This window comes from Gossypium hirsutum, chromosome D06, assembly GCF_007990345.1.
Source record: "Gossypium hirsutum isolate 1008001.06 chromosome D06, Gossypium_hirsutum_v2.1, whole genome shotgun sequence".
Taxonomy (NCBI): Eukaryota; Viridiplantae; Streptophyta; class Magnoliopsida; order Malvales; family Malvaceae; genus Gossypium; species Gossypium hirsutum.
In genome coordinates, this window is record NC_053442.1 from 16,870,819 (window position 1) to 16,896,394 (window position 25,576).

General features: G+C 33.2%; 1 protein-coding gene and 1 long non-coding RNA gene across 3 annotated transcripts; one reads left to right on the plus strand and one right to left on the minus strand.

Annotated features, from left to right (window-relative positions):
• Positions 1 to 2,725: 2,725 nt before the first annotated feature.
• On the plus strand, positions 2,726 to 12,132 carry LOC107900992 (uncharacterized). 2 transcript variants are annotated; one of them, XR_001685088.2, is made up of 6 exons: positions 2,726 to 3,031; positions 3,215 to 3,474; positions 3,548 to 4,097; positions 4,199 to 4,323; positions 5,583 to 5,715; positions 11,398 to 12,132. It is a non-coding gene; the product is annotated as an uncharacterized lncRNA (long non-coding RNA). The 2 variants fall into 2 exon arrangements; XR_001685087.2 differs by lacking the exon at positions 5,583 to 5,715.
• A 928-nt stretch (positions 12,133 to 13,060) lies between these two features.
• LOC107900990 (1-phosphatidylinositol-3-phosphate 5-kinase FAB1A) lies at positions 13,061 to 24,186 on the minus strand. The gene is given in 15 exon segments (XM_016826805.2): positions 13,061 to 13,670; positions 14,042 to 14,308; positions 14,786 to 16,282; positions 16,429 to 16,599; positions 16,686 to 16,809; positions 17,858 to 18,017; positions 18,020 to 18,188; positions 18,265 to 18,704; positions 18,780 to 19,143; positions 20,282 to 20,626; positions 20,785 to 20,938; positions 21,809 to 22,549; positions 22,744 to 23,452; positions 23,666 to 23,747; positions 24,026 to 24,186. Coding segments are annotated over 13 exon segments (5,376 nt in total). The 5' UTR covers positions 23,361 to 23,452; positions 23,666 to 23,747; positions 24,026 to 24,186; the 3' UTR covers positions 13,061 to 13,343.
• Positions 24,187 to 25,576: the final 1,390 nt, after the last annotated feature.

The following is a 25,576-nucleotide window of genomic DNA, read 5'->3' on the forward strand; positions in this document are numbered from 1 at the left end:
TAAAAAATTAATAATTATCTAAAAATGCATAAATAAAAAATTCTTAAATAATATTTAAAAATTAAATTTAATACTTACCATTTTCATTTGTTCCATCGATATGTGATGCTTGTCAAGACGAGTCAATTCTCCGGCCATTGCTAAAATCGTACAAATTTTTACGGTTTAAAAAAATTTTAAAAAATATTTTTAAAATTATTTAAAAAAAGGGAGTTAAGAGAAACTTAAGAGGAACTTAAGAGTAACTTAAGAGAATTTTTGAAGGAAATTGAGAGGAAATTTGAGAGAGGATTAGTTTGTGAAAAAAAAAAGGGTGAGGGTATTTATAGTTTTTTTTTTACCGTTGGGGGGCAACGGTCAAATTTTTGACCGTTGGAGCACTGTTCACGCGCGGGTCAAATCGCGTCCACGTCAGCGTGAGTTGCTGACGTGGTAGCAAATCGCGTCCTAGAGGGCGCGATTTGTTGCCACGTCAGCAACTCGCACTGACGTGGACGCGATTTCCTGGCGCGTCCCCTGACATCGCGCTGACGTGGACGCGATTTGCCGGAAAATGGAACATTCCGGTAAATAATTAAATAATGGGCCCATTTCGGTAATTTCTTTTAAAAAAAGGGTTTTTTTTGGTAAAATGCCCTAACAGTTATGTATTTTATATTTTAGGAATATTAATTATTATAAAAAAGTTTTAGTTTGATAAAAATAATTTCTAAACAAGTAACAAAAATTAAAATTAAATGATCATATGTATTATGTTAGTCTAAAAAAATAGTTGGTAATCCGATTACTAATATAAATAACAAAAAATAAATAAATATTATATGCAATTTTATCTAATTGTTCGAGTGCATATTTATTGGATTATTTCCTATTTAATATTTAACATATGCTCATCATCATCATTTGACGATCCTTAGTCGAGTTCACCATCATCTAAATTTGAATCTACATCATTATGATTATTTAGATTTCTTTGTTCCATGTAGTCTTTAAAGTATAGATTATCTCAATTCCACTTATGATTGAAATTAAGAAATATGCAACATGCTTCTATGATCCAAACTTGTTTTTGTATGTTGTTAATATGAGAAATACTTTTTTAGAACAGAAAATGTTTTCTCAATCATATTTTGAAGCCTTAAATGTCTCAAATTAAAGAGTTCACAAGATATTTATGGTGTTTGTGTCTAGCACCATTCTCTCAAATGATATCATACACCATGACATGGTGTAAGAAAATATTTACCTTATAATATTTAGGTTCATAGTCCAACTAATCTATAACTTTAATCATAAAAAAAACTTACATAAATTTAATTTTGAAAAAGACTTATGCTAGGTTATATTCATTTTTATAATACGTAAATTAAGTAAAATATAATATAAAAATTATAATATATAACCTTTATAAATAGCTCCAACACTTCTTATAAATAATATAGTATTTTTTCATAATTTTAAAAAGTTATTTTTTACAATAAGTTATGATTTAAAAAATTATAACATGTACGCATAAATAAGTTATGTAGATACTTCTTGACCATAATTTTTTATAAATAAATATATGATACTATAACACTTTTATAACATGTAATTTATTTTTATAATAATTTTTTTACCATGATTTTAGAAAAAAAATTAGAATTTAAATAATATAATTTTTTTGTTATAGCTTTATAAAATAAAAAAATTATAATATAATTTTATAGGTTATAATATAAGAAATTTTTTGTCATAACCATTCCAAATATTCGTATGTGTTCATGCTTATAATATAATTTTTATAATTTATATAAAAATAATTTTTAAAATTAGATTTGAGTATAAATACTCTAATTCTCACCTTCCCCTAATAATTAGAAAGTGTAATTAGGATACTCCAATTACACCCAATTTAGTGACATCTATTAATTACAATAATTACCCAAATATGTCATCTTTGTCTAGTTACAAGCAATTACACTCAAATCTAATTATAAGATGACTTTCTAAACACTAAAATATAATTTATGAGTGGTTAAAATCAAATTAATTTAGTGAATCGATCGATCATTGAAATTAATTCAACCGAGATCAATTAAAATTTTAATTATTAATTAATTCAGTTCAAAAGTGATTAATTAATCGATTCACCGAAGCTAATAAAATAAATATTATATGGCACATACATGTAAGTCAAATATATATTAATTCAATGCATGTGATGTAATTGTCTAATGGAAAAAACTATTATGAATTTAATTAAAATTAAATATATATCTATACTCTGTTATTTCAAAATATATATTATTTTCTTAGTGGTTTTTAATTTAGTCTTCTCATTGTGTTATTTGGTTTATTCTTTTTTCATGTTTTAAACTAAAAAAAAAATCGTTATAATTATTGTCATGTTTTAAACTTAAAATATGTTACAAATTTCGATTAATTCAAAAATCAACCAAATTAATGAAAGTTAATTGTTCAATTAACGGTTAATTTAAATATTGTATGGGTTTTAATAAAAATCTAAGTTAATATGTTAAGAGTTTTAAATTTTAATTATTAATAATTTAATTTAGTTATTTACTAAATTAACAACTTAAATACCCTTAAATTTTATACTCATAAAATTTAAAATTTTGTATTTTATAAAAAAAATTTATTTTAGCCTTCTATTTTTTTTATTAAATTACTGGGTTGTATTTAAAAAGGAAAAAGACCAAAGTGTAAAGCCTAATAACAGAGCACGAGCCAATCCTCAAAAACAAAGACTAAAGGCCTACCAAAATTCAAAGAAAAAGAAACAGTAAACTAAACGACAATAAAACAGCAACCCAGCCATATGAGTTGTCTTCTTCTAGATTATTCTGTAGAAAATATCTGCATCCCAAACGACCAGCTCTTAGAGAAGACAAACAGACAGAGAAATGGATTCAACATCTTCTCATACTCCACATAACCACTTGATGATTCTGTTTCGGTGTAGGCTTCATCTTCATCCCCGATCGACTCCCGATTCAGTTAGATCTTGACCAACATTTTCATGAACAAGGTACGCATTTTTACCCTTTTTATCCCTTCAGATGCCAAATTGTGTGCTGATTTGTTTGCTGCTTGCCTTGCATGTTGGAACTTGCATTCATAAAAAGCCGCATTATGTTCTTTAATATCATGAATATATGGTCCAATTGTAAATTTCTCTATATGGATTTTTAACTTTCTTGATTACCGTCAGGGAGTCGCCCTCAATTTCAACATATTTCATCCCCAAATCTCTACCCACAGTAACCGCCTGCAGACATGTAATGGCTTCAGCTGCGAATCCGGAAGGAATGTTGTCGTGGACCATTTTTTTAGGCCAAAACATCTCTTTTAAAATTCCTAACTATGATTCCCGAGCATGATCTGTTTTTACTGTTATCAAAAGCAGCATCAAAGTTCATTTTAAAGAAGCCTTGTTTCAGAGGTCTCCATAAATCAGAGTCCGGACTTAAGGTAAGATGTTTTCTATCAGTATCTTTTAGGTCCTGTATATACTGTAATATGAACTTCGTTGTCTCTGCTCCAGATCTCTTATGTCCTTCATGAATCCATTGATTTCTAGCGGATCAGATAGCCCAAATGGCGTAGACAAAGATTCGACATCCATCTGTCTTACTGTTTAACAAGACCCAGGTAAACCGTTCCATAAACTCCATTTGGGATATATCAAGAGACCAGACATACTCTAATTTTTCCCATGTTTCCTTTGTAACAACACAATCGCGAAAAATGTGTTCCCTAGTTTCCAGCCCTTGCATGCATCTTGGACAGACAACTTCATTAGTTAATCTTTTTATTCTTAGATTCACTAGTGTAGGAAGATAGTTGAGAGTGACTCTCCAAGCTGTAATAATTAATTTAGAAGCGAGGTCACTATTCCACAGCTTCTTGTAGCATTTATTATTTTCAATCAGGTTGTAACTATTAATATTTTGAGCATTACCTTGTAATAGTAACTTTTATCCGCTAGCACGGTATACTCGCCGAATGATTCACCCCGCCGTACTAGAAAATCATCATGAGGAAGATGAGCCAGTGGAATTTGTAGAATCTTTTGAGCATCATCTTTAGAAAATGTATTCAAAATCAACTCAGTTCTCCATGATCTAGTAGTACTTTCAATAAGATCCGTAACCTTTATAATATTCTGCCTACTAACCATATGTCTGGTCAACAGGCCTTCAACATTCAAAACCCAAACATCGTCCTCGACTCTAATGTCACGGCCAGTGCCCACCCTCCAGTACAGTCCAGATAGCAGGAGTCCTTTTGCAGCCCATATACTTTTCCAAGTATATGAAGGTAAGTTCCCTAACCCTGAATTTAAGAAATCAGAATTTGGATGATATTTGGCTTTCAACGTTCGTGCTAAAAGGGACTTGGGATTGTCAATTAATCTCCAGCCTTGCTTTGCGAGAAGGGTCAAATTAAATTTTGCTAAATTACGATAACCAAGACCACCACACTACTTTAATTTGAATAATTTGCTCCATGAACACCAATGGATCCCACATCTCTCATAACCCTTTTGCCACCAAAAATTTGCTATAATTTGTTCCATCTCTTTGCATATTGATTTCGGTAATAGAAAGCATGTCATTGTGTATGTTGGGATTGCTTGTAAAACAGCTTTTATGAAAACCTCTTTTACTCCTCGCGATAATAAAAGTGTACTCCAGCTGTCGATCTTCATCTTTATGCGATCCTTTAAGTGTTGGAATGCCAGATGTTTCTTCCTGGCCACCATATTTGGCAGACCCAAATATTTCTCGAAATTGTTGGACCGTTTGACCCCCAACCTATTTGAAATGGTAACACGGATTGTATCAATGGTATTTGAACTGAAAAACACAGTCAACTTCCCATAATTGACACATTGGCCTGAGCAAACTTCGTACTATTTTAGAACCTTTTCGAATGTCGTAGTACCTTTATCAGTCGCTTCCCTAAATAAAATACAGTCATCAGTAAAAAGGTGGGAAATCTAAGGCCCCCTTTTACTTGCCTTAACCCCTCTCAAACTCCCTTACTCATTTGCGAGCCTTAATAGAGTTGAAAGCCCTTCACTACAAGTGAGAAATAAGAAAGGGATTAAAGGATCACATTGACGCAAAACCTCTTTCTGGGGTAAAGACCATCCCTGGCACACCATTTAAAATAACTGAATACGAAACAGTGTTAATACAGTGTATGATAAGATCAACCCACAAATCGTCAAAACCATTTTGGTCATCATTTGTTTCAAAAACTCTCATTCCACCTGATCGTATGCCTTGCTCATGTCGATCTTAAGTGCCATAAGACCTTTTTTTCCCACTTTTTTATTTCGCAAGGTATGAAGAATTTCATAGGCAAGAAGTACGCTATCAGTTTTTAATTTTTCGTTACGAACGCACTTTGAGCTGAATCGATACAAAGATCAAGTACTTTTTAAAATTTATTTGCTATAATTTTTGAGATGGTTTTATAGAACACCGTGCAGAAACTAATTGGTCTAAAGTTTGTAGGGTTTTTCAGATGGGCATTCTTTGGAAGTAACATAATATCTGTGTGATTCAAAGGTTTTGCAGGCTTATCTTTATTAAGGACCTCCAAGCATAAATTGCTTACCTCCCTCCCCATAATGTGCCGAAATTTCTGGAAGAAAATGGTTGGAAATCCATCAGGTCCGGAAGCTTTGGTCGGCCCTATACTGTTGAGTGCTTCAACTATTTCCTCCTCTTTATATTTTTTTATTAATAACTGATTCATATTTTCATCGATACACCGTTTAACACCCGAAATGAGATGATTTATGTCATCGACCCACTTAATTGGAAGAGCCCCATAAAATAATCTCTTATGATATTCTCAATATCTTTGTCTTCTGTTTTAAGAATACCATCAATATTTTTTAATCCTCGTATTGTGTTCGTCTTATGTCTTTGAGATGCTTTGCTATGAAAGAAAGTCGTATTTTATCCCCTTGGCGCAACCAATTAGCTCTGGCTCTCTGTTCTCAATACATTTCCTCCTTCTCCATCTCCCCTATTTAATTCTAATTTCACATAAATTATTTCAGCTAAAGTATCATCATCCCTAATCATGCCATCAAGTTCAACCAATCTTTTCCGAAGATTCTTCGTTCTCTTATCGCGATCTCCCTTGATATTTTCCCCCAACTTTGTAGACCAACCCAAATATATTCTAGTTTATCCAAAACATCTCTTGAATTTTTATCCCATAGTTTCTTAAAAACTTCTTCACATGAATCTGCAAGTATCCACCAAGACTCGAATTTAAACCAGTTTCTCCCAAAGTGTTTTACATTTGTCTCTGTTTGAATGAAAATTGGGCAGTGATCGGAGAAACAGTGAGGGAGATGTACCGAAAAATTAGTAAACAAATTTAACCACTTAATATTCGCCACTCCTCTGTTGAGTCTTTCTATAATATTTGTATCCGCAAAATTTCCCCTTTTCCAAGTGAATTTCTGTCCCATGAAACCCATATCAATCAAATCACAATTTGCCAAAGCTTTCCAAAACTCCCCTGTTTGCCTTTCGTCTTTTGTTGCCCCTCCTATTTTCTCATGTGCATACATAATTTCGTTAAAATCCCCACAAACACACCATGTTAATGAACAGGTGATTCGTAACCTTCGAAGAAGATTCTACGATTCTTGTCGATTGGATTGTCTTGGATTTCCATAAAAACCAATAAACCTCCATTTGTTTGAGTCGTCTTCTTCACTAATTTCTACATCAATGTGGTTATTTGAATATCTGCAAACTTGGATCAAATAATACCCATTCCAGGCAACGCTTAATCCTTCTCGCGAACTAGAAGCTGAAACATCCAACCCATTATGAAAACCACAGCGTTTTCGAACACATTCTATTCGAGTGTGATCCAATTTGTCTCCATTAAGAAGACCAGTTGAGGTTTGTAAAGCTTCAACGTATGTTGAAGCCTCCTAGTAGCCCGAGGATTCCCCAATCCCCGGACATTCCAACATAAAAGCTTCATTGTTTTCGGTCGGCTTGCAATTTGGCAGTCGCTGATATAATTTGTGAAGAATCTAAGTCATCCTTCGAAATAGGCCACGAAGGCTCAATTATTGTGAGAACTTCAGAATATCCACTGTCAGATTTTACTCTTTTCGCTATGTCTTCAACAGAGGAATATGGTTCAATATCATCTGACTCCTCTTGATTAAATTTTCACTTTCCCATTATCATTTTAGACATGTTTGTGTCAAATATATCTCTATTGACTAAGCAGCGCCAACTTCTTTTTTTGTGACCCAATTTTTAGGCCCCTATTAAATTGGTAGACCCCTCCAGCTCAGAGTTTCCTTTTAAGTTTTCTATATCAACATATTAATTCTTGTTAGACTTATCTTTCACGTCTATAGGCGTAATTTGAAGAGATAAATTAGCTTTGATACCCCTATAATTTTTCCAAATTTTCACAGTTTCCAAAAAAGTAAAATTCTTCTCAGAGTAACCTTCGTTCGCCGTCTGATGTATCGTTTCATAGAATCTGGTGAAAAACCTCTATCTCTACTCGTTGCTTCCATACCTGTGTAATAATATTGTTTCATTGTTCTTTTCATTAAGGAACCAAATAATAAACTTTCTTTTCCTATTATGGATGATTCAATCTTGAGCGCTAATGAATAAGGTAGATCATCTTCTGCCTTAACTCGATCTCCAGACGGTATCTATGTACAATCCTTAACCCCACGACCTAATCGGCCACACCCAAAACAAAAAGTCGGGAGATTCTCATATTTGAAAGAGAGCTAGATTTTTCATTGTCTATTTAGAGAAACAAAAATACCTATTCGTAACAGTTTTTAAACATCCAAATTAACTCTAATTCAACAAAACTCTATAACACTCCTTAACCCCAAACCGTTGTCGAAACAGGGTTACGAGGCATTACAGAACATATCGGTCAATTTATGAACAATTCACAAGTAAATAACAAACATATAAAAATTAAAATCATAAAATCCCTTTTAATGGACCTTCAAAGTTAAATCACATATTAATAATGGAACGGGACTTGTTCGAGTACTCCAATTTTTTTTTTAAAAATTCAATATAACCCCTTTATAAACATCTAACCTTCCCTGTAATTTTCAAACAACAACCAATCCAAAACCAATGGCACAACCAAAAACAATATAAACTCAAATATACTTAAATCATGACCAATTCATTAACATAGTAATTTAATAACTAAACATTCATAATATCATTCAAATTTAACTAATAACTTCATTCATTTTTTATTCTAACTTAATGACAAATTATATAATATAATCTTTACCATTTTATTAAACTAATATCAAAATATGGTATAACATTTTTTTTACAACCAACATTACAATCACATCTATATAACCTATAAAACTCCTAGTACATGCCACTTTCAAATAAAGGAGAAAACATCACCAAAATTTATGCTGGAGTCGGGATTGTTCTGGATGTTGAACCGAGACTCTGGACTTCTTTCAACCTGCGCACAGAAACAACCGTACGCTGAGTATTTTATACTCAATGGTATTACCATAATTCAAACTGTAATAACCATAATAAAATATAAATATCAAGTATATAACAATTGATTTTCTCTTACATTAATTCATTCTTAAACTATATTAGTATTAACAATACACTTTTAACTATGCATCAATTTTTAATCATATGTCATAACTTTAATTACCTTTACTACATGAACATTTAGTTCATGTTTTCCATTTCCACTTTCAATTTCAATCCACAATTCATTTTTTTCTCTCATTTCTTTCAATATTTTCAATAATACGATCAATCATATTTATATAATTTTCTCATTTCAGTTATTCACCCTATTAACAATCTGGACTTTGACGGATACATAGATTCCAACCCAAACACACCAGTACGGCACATTGTGCCTAAAATGGTACATAGTACCTGATCAATATACGACACATAAGTGCCTGAAACGACACACGAGGTGTTTGGAATACGACACATAAAGTGCCTGATATACGACACATAAAGTGCCTAATCAGCAAAGCCGATAAATCTCGTACTCTTCCAAATCTTATGGCATGCCAACTGAGAAAAATATAATGTTGGTAATGACAATATATCGCAAAAAAAAAGAAATAGAAAAATAAAGTACACACAGATTTTATGTGGAAACCCTTTCGGGAAAAAATCACGGGCAAAGGAGAAGAAAATTCACTATGTCGAATTCGAATTAATTACAAGAGGAGTAGACTATGCCTATTTATAGGCTTGTAAACCTTATTCTAATAGGAGTGAAACTCCTTATTCTAATAATATCAAATAGATGGAGTTTAATAAGGTTTAAAAAACCTTATTCTAAAATAAAATAAAAGAAGTATAATTCTATAGGGATTTTACTTTTATTTTATTTTACCATAGTATTTAACTTAAATAAGGATTTGGGTCACTTAATTTTAACACCAACTATATTTGACTTAACCCGACTAGTTAATAGGGCATTCCAAATCTTAATTAAAACTCAATTCAGTCACAATTTCTCATATTTTCAATTGAATCATTTTCCACTTTTCAATCAATTTTCAATTCACATATTCCTAATTCAATACACTTTCTCAATTCAAGGTGCATTTCTGTTATTCACATATAATCGCAATTCAATTTTCACTTTTATTTCAAGAATTCATTTTCAATATCAATTTTAATTTTCCATTCACTAATCAAAACACAATTCAATACCAACAAATACTTTTCTCATTCAATTTAATTTTCCAAATTCAATTCATTAAAGTCACTTACCTTATTATTTGCTTACCATACACATAATTTAAATTTAACATTAAATAATAAATAATTTGAATTATAGTAATATAAATCCGAATTTGCTCGATTATTCCTCAATAATCTTCTCCTTTCCTTTGTGTGTAGATGCCTCGAGTTCCTTGTTAGCTACGAAAATAATAATAATTTACAGTATTAATTACAATATTAATTTATAATAATAGAATTTCTATCTAATTTATACTTTAATTCCAATTTAATCCTAACTAAATTTATTTACTTTTCTAATTTAATTCACACTCTATTTCTATTCAAATTTCTTCCAAACTCAAATTTATCTACTAAATTTTCAGCATATTTCACTAATTTCGAATTTTCCTCAAATTAGTCCCTACAACATAAAACTTATAGCTTACTTTACAATTTAATCCTTTTATCAATTCTAACTAGAAATTCTATCAATCAAACCCCTAATTCAACAATTTGTTCAACATGAATCATGTTCAAAAATCTAAGAACTTTCAAAATTTTAACTTAAATTCAACAAAACTTTGTTCTAAGACTTCTAAAACATCAAAATTAAAAGAAAGGACTTGATTGAGTTACCAAAGTAAAGCTTAAAGCCTCAAACCTTAGTTTTTCTTTTTCTTTTTCTTTTTCTCCTTTCTCCTGCTCTGTTTCGAAATGTTCTCTGCTTGTTTCTCCTTTCTTTTTCTTTTGTTTCGTTTTTATTTCTTTACTTTCTTTTATTTACTTTATTTTTTAATTATAATAATATAATAATATATATTTACTTAATTAATAAGCAATACATTTTTTATTATTAAATAGATGTTTATTATTACACATGTATTTACCAACACCACCCACTTATCTATTATCATCACCATACATTTGTCTTTATTTAATTTATTTTCTTAATATAATAATAATTATTTTAAATTAATTTAACATAATTTATATCTAAATAATAAATTTTATAATTAAAATATAACATAAAAATCTTAGATTTTTATTACATATATGCCGCCTCATTTCTTGTTAATGGCTTAATTGCCATTTTAATCCTTTTTATTTTCTATTAATCTATAATTTAACTTTTACCCCTAATTCAATTTAGTCATTTTTTCTAATTTCTCTTAATTAAACTAAATTCATCTAATTGAAACTTAATTAGACACATTAATAGACTCATAATTACTCCTAATAATTATTTACGGGCTCAGTTTACTAAGATGGAGGCCTGATATTGCACTTTTTCGATGCCCATGAATTTTGGGTCATTACAAACTCACCTTTAATCTCTGGTCGAATTATACCCCCAAAAGTGGATCCAACAGCATGCATCAAGTCCTTCTTATCACATTCGGGTGGACACGGGCCAAACGTAAGCCAAAACAGAGAATAAATTAGTCGAATCTTGTTTCGCTCAATTGACTTCAATAGCCGATCAAAAATAGTTAATTGTTTTCGAAAAAACCATGGATGCCCTTCCATAATATGCTCAAAATCATTCTCATCTTCGAAAGATATTATGAACAAGTTTTGCCCTGCAACAAGGATCTCAAACTTCTTTTTTGTTTTGCAGATGCTTCTCAATTGTGCTCTCAGACCGTCCGGATTGTAGGTTTTCCTCGTCCAAATAGAGCAGATCAGCGTTGGATTTTCAGATGGAACTATTAATGAACTTTTCACAGTTAGTTAGATCAACTTTTCTTTGAGGAGGCTAACTCATTCCTATCGTCCATATCCTTGAAGTCACCATTCGTCTTCTTCCCAACCACAGTATCCACTATTTCTTTGGAAGACCTAAGAGAGCACTATTGACTTCTTAAGTGGAATGCTTTTAGCCTTCTATTTAATATTTCATATTTTTTAGTCTTTAAACTTGTACTTTTTGTCAAATTACCTAAAAATAGATGAAAAAGTTAATGCATTTTAACTTTATTGATGTGAAATATAGCATGATTGCCACATGGATGACATATAAACATTGAATTAATTTTTAAAAAATTAAAAATTAAAAATTTCAAAAATATTTTTAATATTTTTAAAATTTTAAAAATTAATTAAATATTGACATATCATCCACGTGACAATCCATATATATGTCACATTAACAAAAGTTAAGAAACGTTAACTTTTCTATGCATTTTGGGGTGATTTGACAAAAAAAAATAAGTTTAATGGCTAAAAGAAGCAAAAAAAAAATGCTACACTCGAACCTACGTCCTCCTACACTAGCAATAATGTCAATATTAATCGAGTTAAAACTCAATCAACAAAGAATGTAATTGTTAATAAAGAAGTTTTTAGAGATTAATATGTCTGAGTCCCACCAAACCTGAATAAACTTGTCCATAAATTGAGTAGCACGTCTATCTAAGTTGAGCTTAAACAAAAATTTTCATGCTTCAAATCAATTTGATTTGATTTAAATAAGAAAAAGTATATTTAAAGTTAATTATTTTTAAATACTTTAAATAATAAAATGGGGATTTGTGCTTGAAATCGTTTTGAAACTAGCTACTGTGGATGGACAACTCTAAATGTGTGTTTCTATAATTTGTTCTGGATTTAAAATGATTCTTAAAAAGTTTATATAAAATAATTGTTACTTTGTAAAACAATAAAAAAATGATTTTTCTTTTTGTTATTTCTCAACTGAATTGATATAATGAGTGACACCAATTCAGGACAAATTTTTCGTTGCTTTTGAAAATTGTTATAAAAAAAGTGTTGTAAAAAAAGTGCTTTTGAAAAGTAAAATATACATTTAAATGATGTTTAAATTAGTTAATATTATGAGAATGTAGTAAAAAATAAATTGTAAATCTTTGTAAGCAATTAATGATAATTATTTGTAAACTTTAATTTGAATATATAACCTATATTCTAAATATTATTAAAATATAACCATTATAAATATTATATACCTAAATATTAAGTTCAAAAGCAAGGAATGAGAAAGAAAGCCTAATGATAAAGGCTAATCTAGTACGTGTAGATTTTTAAATTCAGATGACCATCAATAATTATTTTTAAAAACTTTTAAAAGGTTTTGTAACATCTCAATTTTATTATTATTTTAGTTACCATTTATTTTCTTCTTCTGTTTTTTAGAATTTTAGTCATCATTTCTTAATTTTTATAAACTTTTATAACATATTCATTTAATCTTAATATAAAAAAAGTTATGTAATACTTCAGAATAAGCTGGATCGTATATTATAATTTTAAACAAAATGGAGTTGAAAAGGTAAATAGAAAGAATGCATTCATAAAAAAGTATACAGAAAAAAAACACACTACAGGTTTCTGCTTACAACGAAATAATTAACAGATAATAATACAACTGTGGCAGCCATTACAAATTACAATTGGAAGGAATACAAAATTTAAAAACGAAAAGAAGAATGGGCATTGAACCTACATATTGCAAGAGCTTTGTTGTCTAATATATATTTGAATACAACTATATGAAAAGAACTAAAAAATGAATATACCCATGTCCGGAAGGATTTACATTTTCATTCAACACGAACAAGTACCGCCTTGTGTATTTTCTTCACAAACATCTGTCTGTGATCCACTAGGAACCACTGTTGGAGACGGCCACTGGTCCGGCACCATGAGAAAATAAGCAGTCATAGCTTTTCTGAATCGTTTCTTGTACTGTTGGGGCGAGATCACAGTAGGAGATTCGTTTTTAGGCCCGCCAAGTATGCCTGTGGTTTTCACCCAAGTTTCAAGGTGCTTGTCCCATGTGTATTGTCTCATGAAATCGATTATTCCAAGAACCAGCTCATGTTTTTCCTCATCCACACCAACCAGTAATGAGTAATCCATTACATCGATTAGCTGTGCCAAAAGTGCATATGTAATTATTAGCAAAATATAAGCATTCAGCTCTGACTAATTTATCAGAAAACATTACTCTGACCATTGGATCAGTTCAATTAGCTCATATGCATGCCATAGCAGAAAAATCAGAGCAAACATCACCACTCAATTATATAGTAAAATATAATGCTAGTAAGAAGAACCGAGTTCTATATTACCGGCTATTGTTTCTCTCAGGTCAGCATGATAACTACCAAAATTTATGCCGCACCACTACAACTTATTTCATTCACAGCGGATTATGAAAATAAAAAGGAAAATCTTTAAATCTTCAAAATAGTATGTGTAGCACAGTAAGCTCAAAATGAGTACGTTAAATTGAAACTTACAGCAAGAAAGGAAGTGTCATTCCAGACAGCTCTTTCCAACAAACGTTTTGCCTTGCTTCCAACAAAAATTGGAGACGTTGGCATTGCTTCGATCAAATTCTGGTCCAGAAGGACTTTGTTGCTACCACTTGTATCAGGGTTATACCTAGATCGAGAGGATCCTTTAAGGTCATAAAGCCTTGTAATATTACGCCTGAAGAGAAGATTTTCCATCGCCAAAACGTCCATTTTTGACTCCTTCCCACCTTTAAGGTGCTTCGATGAAACCTTCAAGACGATGACACCAGAAAAAAAGTTAAACCAAAAATCATGGTAAATTTATCTTAAAATAAGAAAAACCTAATATTTATATTTAGAACTTGTATTCAGTAAAAGTACAGGAACATCAAAAATCTTCCCAGCGAAATGCACTTAAGCAGTTCAATTCTCAGGCTTTATAACATCAGAATATCAAGTGTTAACACACCATGTTTGGACACAAATCTAAACCAAAGTTGAAGTTCATGTTTAAATCAGTAAGGAGATGCACACAAACAAATATCCCTAAGAGTCTTTCGAAAAAAGAATTGGAAAGCATAGTTGAGAAGACAGGAAAAGCAATAGATAACAAATGCATTGGGCTACTAAAACAATTTTTTTTCCTGGAATTATTAGCCAAAACTTCAGTCATGAACTCTAAATACTCTCCATACAGGTTAGCAATCTAAGCTAAATAACTACATAGGTAATATTAATAAATAATACCTGATATATACCCAAAATCTTTGCCAGGCAAGTTGGGCTTCTTGTACTGATTGAATCGGATAAATACTCGAAATAAGCTGGTCCAAACTTGATGAACGATTCTAGTTCTGTCTTTGTAACTTGTTTGATTATAAATCGATCATCTAAAGTTTTTGCAAAGAAGACATTGCTCTTCCCACCTTGAGCACCCCACTTCTTACAACGACTGAGAGAGCGTACAAAATCCAGCTCTGAAGGGCAGCAAGTCCTCCTCAAGCTCTCAAAACGCTTTGCATAATAACAAGTTACAGAATACTTCACCTTCCCAAGGGGGCCATCATCTGTAAAAGAAACTCTGGCATGCAAATCCTGTGTGTATGAGATAGGGTCGGAAACCAGGGAGCTAAATGACCCAGACAAAGACAAGATACTATCATCACCAGATCCAAAACTTCTGTATGTATCAGATGATAAGTCGTTAAAAGAATTAAGTGAGAGTGAATTCACTGAATCAAAAAATGACGATGAAACTGCAGAATCTGAAGCATCTTTTGGTTTCTCCAACTCAGACATCTGTGAGTGATAATCTGATGAGACAAGTGCATATGATATAATACTAGTTGGCTCATCATCATAAACAGGCACTACTGTGTCATTAACACCAATAGGAAGCAGCAGCCTGGCACCACTTTGCCTTTCCAACTCCCTCAATGATGAGACATAGACTGGATTGTACTCACCAATACTGAGTTTTTGAGCATTGATTAAAGATTTCTTGTTAAATGAGTTGTGGACATTTGGAAACAGCATGCTTGCCTGGCTCATAGACTTCTTATTTTCAAGTCCCTTAGCAGGCAAAGCAGACTGAGGAGAATGAGCCACTTCCACTTCATTAGAATCACTAGCACAAATTCCCAGATCTGAATTTACTGCAGCTGGCACATCTGTAATGATTGAATCAGGAACAGAGTAACCATTCTCCTTAGGAACAACACTAGCTGGATGACTTTTGCCAGTCCATGCTGCCTCAAGGGTGTCAGATAAATTAGCCATAACAGGAAATTCCCCTTCCGGCAGGACAACTTTTGCAGATTCTAGAGAATTGGTTGCACTAGAAGAAAGAGAAGGTTCAGCCTCCTTTTCTTGGAAGTCCTGGTCCATACCCCTTTCTTTGTGATCTCCACCTGGCTTGCTGATTTCGTCAGCATTGCCTCCATGATTTATGTCTATATCAGGCTTGGTCTCAACTACAGCAGAGCTAAAACTGCTAAAGGCTTTACTTGGTTTGGGAGTGACATTCATCTCAACAAACTTCTCCACAGAACTTACAGGCTTCAGTCCAAGCTTTGGGATGGAACTGCTCATAATTTCCTGGACATTATTGTTAGTCGAACTATGTACATGTATCAGCCGTTGGTCCCAAACATAAGAAAGAAAGAGTATCTGCCTCCGCAACTTATTGATTTCAAGAATGTCAGTAACAGGTTGGCCAACTTTCACCTCCTTACAAATCACTTCCTGCAAAGATTCCCAAGGAAACAGATAAGAAACCAGACAGCATGTTGAGAAGCTTTTATGCAAAAGAGAAAAACAAATTAACAATCAGACAGCAAGTTTCGCTCATAAGTGACGGGCAGGGTGAAGATGAATCTCAAATCAACTACCTGAAACTCTTTCCTATCTTTTTGCAGCATTGCTTCCAGTTCTTCGATACAGATTCTTCTTTCAGGTGCCTTTATGCCACTATTTTGGGACTCTGAACCTAATAATTTCTCTGAAATCCTTTGAAGTGCATTGTACACTTCATTAAATAGGAATTCTGCCCTGTTACTCACCTGCAAAACCATATTAATCATCTCTTAGGTGTTATTTGATTCAAGAATAGCTTTATGAAGAGGAACGAGTATTAACATATTCAAACCTCATTTGCTTCGGCTTGCATCCACTCTTGATTTTCATAATTAAATTCCAGTTTGGAAGGTGGAAGATAAATAGAATGAACATCAATGGAAGCATATCGGAAACAAGCAACCATTCTCCCGAAACTACAAATGGTAAAACAGTATAATAAGAGCGGATGCCATGGGCAAGTAATATTTTTTTGATAATTTCTAGTGTTCTGTTTCTTACAATCCATACCATTCATTAACCCTACCCTTCCCATCCCTCCATGGCAAATAAACCTAATTAGCCAGAAGGGAATAACTGGATTGAAGTCAATCCTAGGGCTTCAAGAAAATTAGGCACTTTCCTTGGGGCAACAACCAATTGGCAAGTTCAGGCGGTCCCTCAATAAGGAGACCTCATACATATGTACACACAGATATATGCCCATATTCTCAACTACATAATGATCTCATTTTCCTGATAATTCTTCTAGGCCAGTAAACTATACTGGGTAAGAATAGAAACAAGAAGACTGAAGAACTAATAAGGAGACATGATGTAGCCAGGCTACCTGGACGAATCCACTGATGAATTTCAGAAGCCAACTTAAACCAACTATATATGTCCCAAATTCCCAAACAGAGCAGACTCGCTCAATTCAAAAGCCAAATGGATTTTTTTTTTGTTTAAAATAAGTCCAACAAATTTTCATTTTTGCAAAAATAACGTACATCACTAATGTGCCAGTGCACATGCACGTGCATAGATGAGCACGTGTGGAGTTGTGTGACTTGTTTTGCTCAAGGACTAGGTATTTCTACAGTTAGTAAAAATCAAGAACATGAAGATCAAATGCATCAGCACACAGCAGCAGTCTTCCTCTTTGGTTAAAAATGTAGCCCTTGCTTTTTGCAACAGGCTTTATAAATACAGGGCTAATCCAGATAATAACAAAGCAAGTTAAGTCAGTCTCATAAGATAAATAAGTTACCCAAAATCACCAAAATGACACATATGACTAACATTTGATCAATGGTTCACAGAGAAAGCAAATTGATTGCTTATAGACTAGACAAATCACATAAACAGAATGAAAAAGACCAACCTTCCAGAAGTGCCATCTTCACAAATGATCACTCCATTCAAACCAGTAATCTTAATTCTTTAGTATACATAATACTTGATATTTATTAAGTAAAAACTTACCCATAGAATCGAAGGCAATCCCTGTGAAGGGAATGACCACAGCTTGCAACTCTGCTAGCAGCTGCATGGTTCGAAAAGCTAAGCTCCAAAAATTTCCCAAAGGATAAACCCCAAGCAGCATCAGACATTACAACTCTTTGAGTGGCTGGGGGAATCCCTTGATTCGAGGGCATTGCAAGCATCTATGCCACATCCAAATCTTGCCTTCCCGCTCTCCTGGTAAGGGAAGATCTTGTAGTTTCTTGACAGATATCGTCAGGCTACCTTGCCTATGAGTATAACAATGAACATGTGCCTCGGATGGCATCTCACACGAGCGACAATGGGTGTTCTGATGAGAAGAATCTTAAGTTGTAGAAATTAGAAGCAAAGAAGAAGGTATCTTTGCTACATGAAATAACAATTACCTGATCAAACAGATTATCTCGTAAAAACCGCCCCAAAGGCTTATCAAAACTACCATAGTATTTGATTCGCAAGAGATGGGACCGCTCACACACAGTTCCCTTCCACACACAACGTGTTGATAATGATACCAAAATGCTCTGGTGGTCTGAAGGTGATGGAGGAAACTCTTCCTTCGAGGACATCACCTCCTCATTGCTGTTAATAGTCTCTCGTTTTGAGGAGGCCAACTCTGTGCCACCTACATGATTTGCAGACAACATATTGCTGTCAGCATGATAATTGGCACCACCCTGCTCTGGGGCCTTTGATAGGAATTGGTCACCCATTAAAGCTTCTCCAATGCTAGCTGGTGTCTCAACAGATTCTTTAGGATCCACTCCATCGACCTTGCTAAATGCATGATTTAGGGAGGGAACATCGTTATAAGATATATACGCCCCTGAATCAGACAGTGAACCAATAATTTCGATCAAGTCTGAGGGAGATCCCTTGAATGTAATTTGAGCATGAGTACCTTTTGACAAGCAAGATGAACTGACCCCAGTGCATTTGCCAGGGGGGTCAATGTTGTCAGATGATGGTCTAACAGATATTGCTTTGTTGGATTTCTGCACTTCATCTATAGGTTGAGAAACAATGGGCTTCCCAGAGGATGAGATGGTAAAACCAGGTATGACAGAAATAGACCTGTCAATACTTGATGGTTTATCGGGTAAGGCAACAGTTAAAGGAGATTTTAATGGGAGCTCTGGAAGCGTAGCCCCTTCATCAGCTAGAAATGATGTCTCAAGAGCCAAGTGATAAGCTGCGAAAACACCATATTGGACCACATGTTTCACCCTTTTCAACTCATCTCCACTGGCTCCTTTGAGTAAAATCTGAAACAAAGGAAGCATTCAACCCATCTTAGTGCCATCATTTTTATCAAGGAAATACACGTTACAGTGGTTAACTAGTGTATTTGTGGGAATTTACATGGCATGACATGACATGCCAGAGCTTTATGCAGGTCCACTATCCATCTTACCATCCTAACAGTTGGTAACAAAACTGATTAAAGTATAGTTTCTGCTACACTATATTTGAAATGTAATCTAGAAATTATGCATGACAAAGAGCACCTCATCGAGCTGTTGCTCTCACGTGATGCTCTAATTAGCATAGATTAGAGGAGTTGAATATTGAAAAGTATGTTAAGGTGGGTTCTTTCCACTAGCTAGTTATAGGATCATCCAAAAGAATCCAGATGGCCTGAATTGATTTTTCACCTAGTAGTCAAAGTAAGTGCTCCATCAGCAAAATCTGAGAATGGTTAAAACAAAATATTCTTAGTGGAAAAGCCTGTTACCCATCCCCACCTTCTCACCCCCCAAAAAATGCTGGTTGCTTTGAATTGTTGAGTGCAAACTAATGAGATTATGGCGGAGAACAAGTGTAAGTTATGGTCAGATGAAGCTCACAACATTGGTCCATCCTCTGATTAGAATTACTCCAAGTAAATTTGGCCAAGTACTGTAAAAGGCCACACCAGATACCAAATCTAAAGCTAACAGATGGTTGAATCTAAAGCTACAGCAGCGTATTACAATATGAGTGGAAAGAAACAACAGTTTTCAACAAAGTTCAAACCGATTGCTCCAGATTTTAACGAAAAGAAATGCAGATGTGTTCACACTTCACAGGCACTTTAGATAGAAGAGTAAATACTTGACTCATGTCAGACATGACAAATGAATCTTTAGTACACTTCCATGATTGTTCATTAATTCCACAGAGCCTGGTCAATTTACCCACTATTTTAGGTTTAGCGGGATCAGGTATTTACGTTGCTGAGCATGTGGTGTGTTTAGTCTGTATCATGTTCTCAAATTTGTGAAACAAATGCACCTTAACTTACCGTGAAGAGAATATATAAAATATAATCAGAGTAAAACAAATAAACAATAACCCTTATTTTCATGCAGAAGTTTTGACAAATAGGAAATGGATGTGCGTGTGTATACTGAAAGGACTTACAGTATACCCCAGAGGCTTAGGGCAACCCTCAAAAAACATTAGAGTCTTCGTCAATTTCTTCCCTCCTTGCCCAGCACTTCCATGCTCCTCAAGAAATTTCTCCACATGGAACACATCACAATACCCTAGCTTCGGTGATGTAAGATGATCAATAGAGGGAACTATTTGAGCACCAGTGCAGCGGGCTATACGCTCTAAGAGTGGCCTCTTAATATTGAGAACAAGTGATATGCCTTTGTCAAGAAGATACTCTTGAGCATATCTGGACACAGATTTCTCCACCAAAAGAACCTTAGGATGATGTGCATCAATTTTAGCAACTGCCATCTTAAGATGGTCCATTTCCTGAAAGAGGAGAATAAGCTTGAAAAAATAAAACTTAGCCTTAACTGCTTCATGTTCTGTAAGGTGAGAATCAAAAGAATGGTTTCCAGGTTTGCCCCTTTTAGGAACCTAGACTTAATAGACAATCAATATAGAAGGAAACAGTTAAAGACACAAACCTGCTGCAACAACGTATCAAAACTTGACAAGTGGTTAGAAATGCGCTGATATTCCAAAGCTCCTCCAAGGATTAGAAAACGAGGTTTATCTATTTTTGATGTCATTCGTCGATGAGCCACATTTTTCTTACAAACAACTCCTTTTACCACAGCACTAGAAAAAAAATTTATTAAAAAAGAATCAGAATCCTATTAACATAATAAAATGGCACATAGAAAGAACTACAGAATGTTCAAAGCTTTCTTTTGGCAACGCCTTTACATTGATTATTCATTATACTTTCTTTTCCATTAAGACCAATATATAATCCAACTAACATAAGCCAACAATCTCTCCAGATTATTCTCTCTGTTCCCCCAAATGAACATTAAAAATCACAGCAAAATCATTCTTCATGAATGCTCAGATACAAATATGAAGGAAATTCACAAATAATAGCCAATCAGGAAGGGATATATTAGGAGAAAGAACTTTAGCCATTAACTCATGCCCAATAAGTCAAAGAACTGCAATGAGTTAGATAGTACCTATCAACAGAATGAGGAAAAGAATGAACCATTTGATATATCGGAAATTACCAACCTGACATTGAAATTTGGTAATTATATAGATACTTAAAGTATATTCGACAAAATAACAATTAAATATCTTTCAAGACGTAATGATCAGATGCTCATGCCATGAGACACAGTTAAGTGTCTTGTAATCAACGATAGAATTGATTACTAACGACAAGTTATTTATATGATTGATCTGAAAGCTGTCACACGCTAAGAATTCTCAATAAAAACAAGTGCAGTTGCCTTTTTGCAGAACATTAACAAATTTTAAAACGAAGTCAGTGATATTGCCTTTGGTTAACTGTCTTGAAATCAAAAATAGAATTGATTACTAACAATACAAGTTATTTGTATGATTGATTTGTTATCTGTCACATACTGAGAATTCCTAAACAAAAACAAGTGAAGTTGCATCCTTTATGCAGAACATTAACAAATTTTAGAATGTGTTTGGTGATATTACCTTTCACTGCGATGCCCAGAAGCTATGCATTTAACTTTCACATATCCTCCAGGATCCATTCCACCTCCCTTGCTAGTATCTGGCTTCAAAAGTGTTGCAGCTTCCCAAGACAAAGAAATTATTATATCCAACCAACTTTGTGCACCGTCCTCATTATCCACAAAGAGGTTTTCAACCTGCAAAAGCTGAGCTACCAAAGCTCTAAAATGCCCTTCCACCACATTTTTCATGGCCTGCCTGTGCTCCTCAGTGGACTTATCCCTACTTCGGTAGTCCCCACTGCCAAAGCTATTTGAAGAGCGCAAATATCCCCACTCCCCTGTAGCACCCTCATCATCATCATCATCATCATCGAATAGAGCAGCTTCTCTCTCATCCTCTTCATCCTCAGGATCTGGAGGGAGCCACAGTAGCATATCATTCTCAAAATCTACAGGCTTGGCATTTGTACCATCCACTTCATAATCAAGAGCTTCACCCTCCTCGGCATTCTCTTGCCCATTTACTTCTTCAAATTTCTTAATCCCATCCACAATTTGTTCATTGGAATTCTCAGCTAAAGGTGAGCCACTCAAAGATTTTGCATAAAGGTTCTCCCCATTAGGATGGACTTTAACTGATCCATAAGCACAGTCAATTTCATCAATATTGATAACACCAAAATACTCTTTGGAATGAGCATCTAGCCTTGATTCTGAATCCAAGCGATCTGCAGCATAATCATCATATTCATCATCACTCCTGGACCCAACAGTTAAGAAAGCATTAGGTTTTGATCAGTAGCTCAAAATCATAAATAAAAAGCACAAGAACTTGAGATTATGTATTCAGTCAATGCATGCTAGTGATCTGAAGTTGAAGAAAATTTGACAAGGTAACAAAAGGTATAAAACATTTCTGCTTACTCAAAAATACATCAGCAAGGACAAAGGTACCTGTTACCACAAAAGCCAAAATGGTTTAAAGAAGAATCTACAATGGCTGAACTTGGATTTGTGCTCGTTGCAAATGTCTCATTGTTTTGTTCAGCAGATCCATTCATCTGAGCAGATCCACAAGGGCTAACAACGGAATTAAAATTCACACAGTGGTAAGGTCCAGTTGAATACGGAGTAGAACCAACAGTGCTGCTACTACTAACACCAGTGCAGCTGGACTTGGAACTGGCCAAGCTTGTTGCAGATGGTGATGGACTGAGACCAGGACTAGGTGCTTTAGTCCCATTCTCAGCAGTTCTTATCCCCTGCTCCCATTGCTTGAAACAATAATTGCATACCCTAATCCTTTCCAAATCTTCCCGACCAGCCCTTGGCTCATCAGATGGGGCAGGAACTGAGTTTGCAGTACACTTGGCACAAAAAACTCGGCCACAAAGTCGACAATGATGTCTACGGTTAAAAACTGTAAATTGGGAGTCACACTCGTAGCATACCCTACAACTCTGGTCGGGCATCCAAAAGTCCTTTGACACATTCGGCGGCTCACTCCTTCTAGGGATCCACGACTTAACTATATCAATCAGATCAGATAGTTTGTTGTCAGGAGTGCCCATCGACAACTATCCCTCCTGATCCCAGTCGTCATGATTCATTCATTTGCTACTAAAACAACCACAACCGCACAAAATTTGCTACGCCCAATTCCCTAGCCATATGAAAACCGCAACAAATTGAATGAATAAGTTACAACAAAAAACACTACTCTGAAACTTATGAATCTAAACCAAATTTGAGGGGAACTTAGATTGGAATTGATTTTACTGATAAAAAAAGAAGTTTAAATTTTTTAGCAACAAAGTTTTATTTACATAGAAAACATAATATCAATAATACATTCTCAAAATAAATTTAGAATTACCTAGAAAACTACAAGTCTACCACCTCAAATTCCAATCTCTTCTTCTTTCCTCTTCTTTACTTGCACTGGAAACTCCTCTGCACTGCTCGATCCAATAAACCACGAAATTCAATGCTTATATATGCGGATACTGATAAACCCTAACAATTTAATCAGCTAATCCTCATTGAGACCAATAAGAAAAAGAAAGATCGATTTAATCAGATCAAAAGTTCAATTAAGTAGGATATTCTAACGACGGAAAATCTCCAAAGAAAAAAATAAACTGAATTGCTGATTTAATTTTTCAAAAAAAAAAAACTGAAGAACTAAAACAAATTATGAGTTTTAAAACTTGAAAAGGAAGAGAGAGAATCCTACCTTCTTATGGATTAAATTTTAGTTTCCTGATTCGCTTTTTTTTTCTTCTTCTTCTACTTCTGCCTGTGAAGTCTGCGTTTGTGTGTGTCGTTCTCGTTTGTTTGTTGTTAGCCTTTTTTTTAATCAGAGTTTTTTTGGTGCAAATAATAACGGTCCTTGGTTTTTATCAACCGCATGTCGCTTGTATTTGTGATTATAATTTTTTTCCTTAGTTTTTACGACCAATAAAATACGAATGGATGGATGCTTTTTCAATATTATATTTGTATTTATATTTATCATAAGGTAGATAATTTATTTGTTTTTTTAATATATTAAAATAATCTAAAAAAGAATAATTCAAAAAATATTATTAGTTAATATATTATTAAAAAAATATTAAACTAAAATTTTGGGTACAATAATATATAATATATTAAAATAATATTTAATAATAGTTATTATTATAATAATAGTATTAATGTGATATTATATTTAATAATACAATTAAAAACTGTTATAGTATCTACCAATTATTATATTAAAAATATTATAATGGTTATATTTATTATAATATATTTTTATAATGTGTACAAATAATAATATATAATGGGTTTAATATTTTAATATTAGGGTAAACTACAAAAATAGTCACTTTTGTTTGTCTCAGATTATATTTTAATCACTTATGTTTGAAATGTTACGTTTTAGTCACTTACGTTATTATTTTGTTACGAAGTAGTCATTCTACCGTTAAGCTCCGTTACCTCCCTAACGGAGATCCTATGTGGCAGTCCAAATGAGTTTTAAATACTAACTTGGATGTCGTACGTGATAGTCCAAATTAAATTTATTTAATTAAAAACTTATTTTCATCCCAACAACTGGACATTCAAGTTGGCATTTAAAACTCATTTGGACTGCCATGTAGGACTGCCATTATGGAGGTAACGGAGTTTAACAGTAGAGTGACCACTTCGTAACAAAATGATAACGTAAGTGACTAAAACGTAGCATTTCAAACATAAGTGACTAAAATGTAATCTGAGGCAAACAAAAGTGACTACTTTTGTAGCTTACCCTTAATATTATTATAATTATTGATACATCCCATTATATTTAACATATATTTGTATTTTTATCGCCAATTAAAGAAAATACAAACAAATATAATATTTTTTAAACAATTTTTATTTACACGTAAAGTTATTATATATGGTGATTATCCATTAAATATGGTAGGAAAACGCTTCCAATTAAATGTGCTTTTAGCTTTGATCAAATGGTTAAATGTTAGTACTTTTATATTTGAGTCTCAAGTTTGATTTCTCTCTTACTCATAATATTTCATGTTGTTTCAAGCTTTTTAAATTTTTAATTATTTTTTAACATATTAGTTATTTCGTTAGATAGTTAGATAGTTGCAGTTATATTCTTCGGTATCGAGTTCAATTCCTCTACTACTCACATTTGTAAATTTTTAATTAATATTTTTAACATATTAGCTCATTCAATTAGATGATTAGATAATTGCGATTACATCGTTGAGTCTGAGGTTTCATTATTTTTATA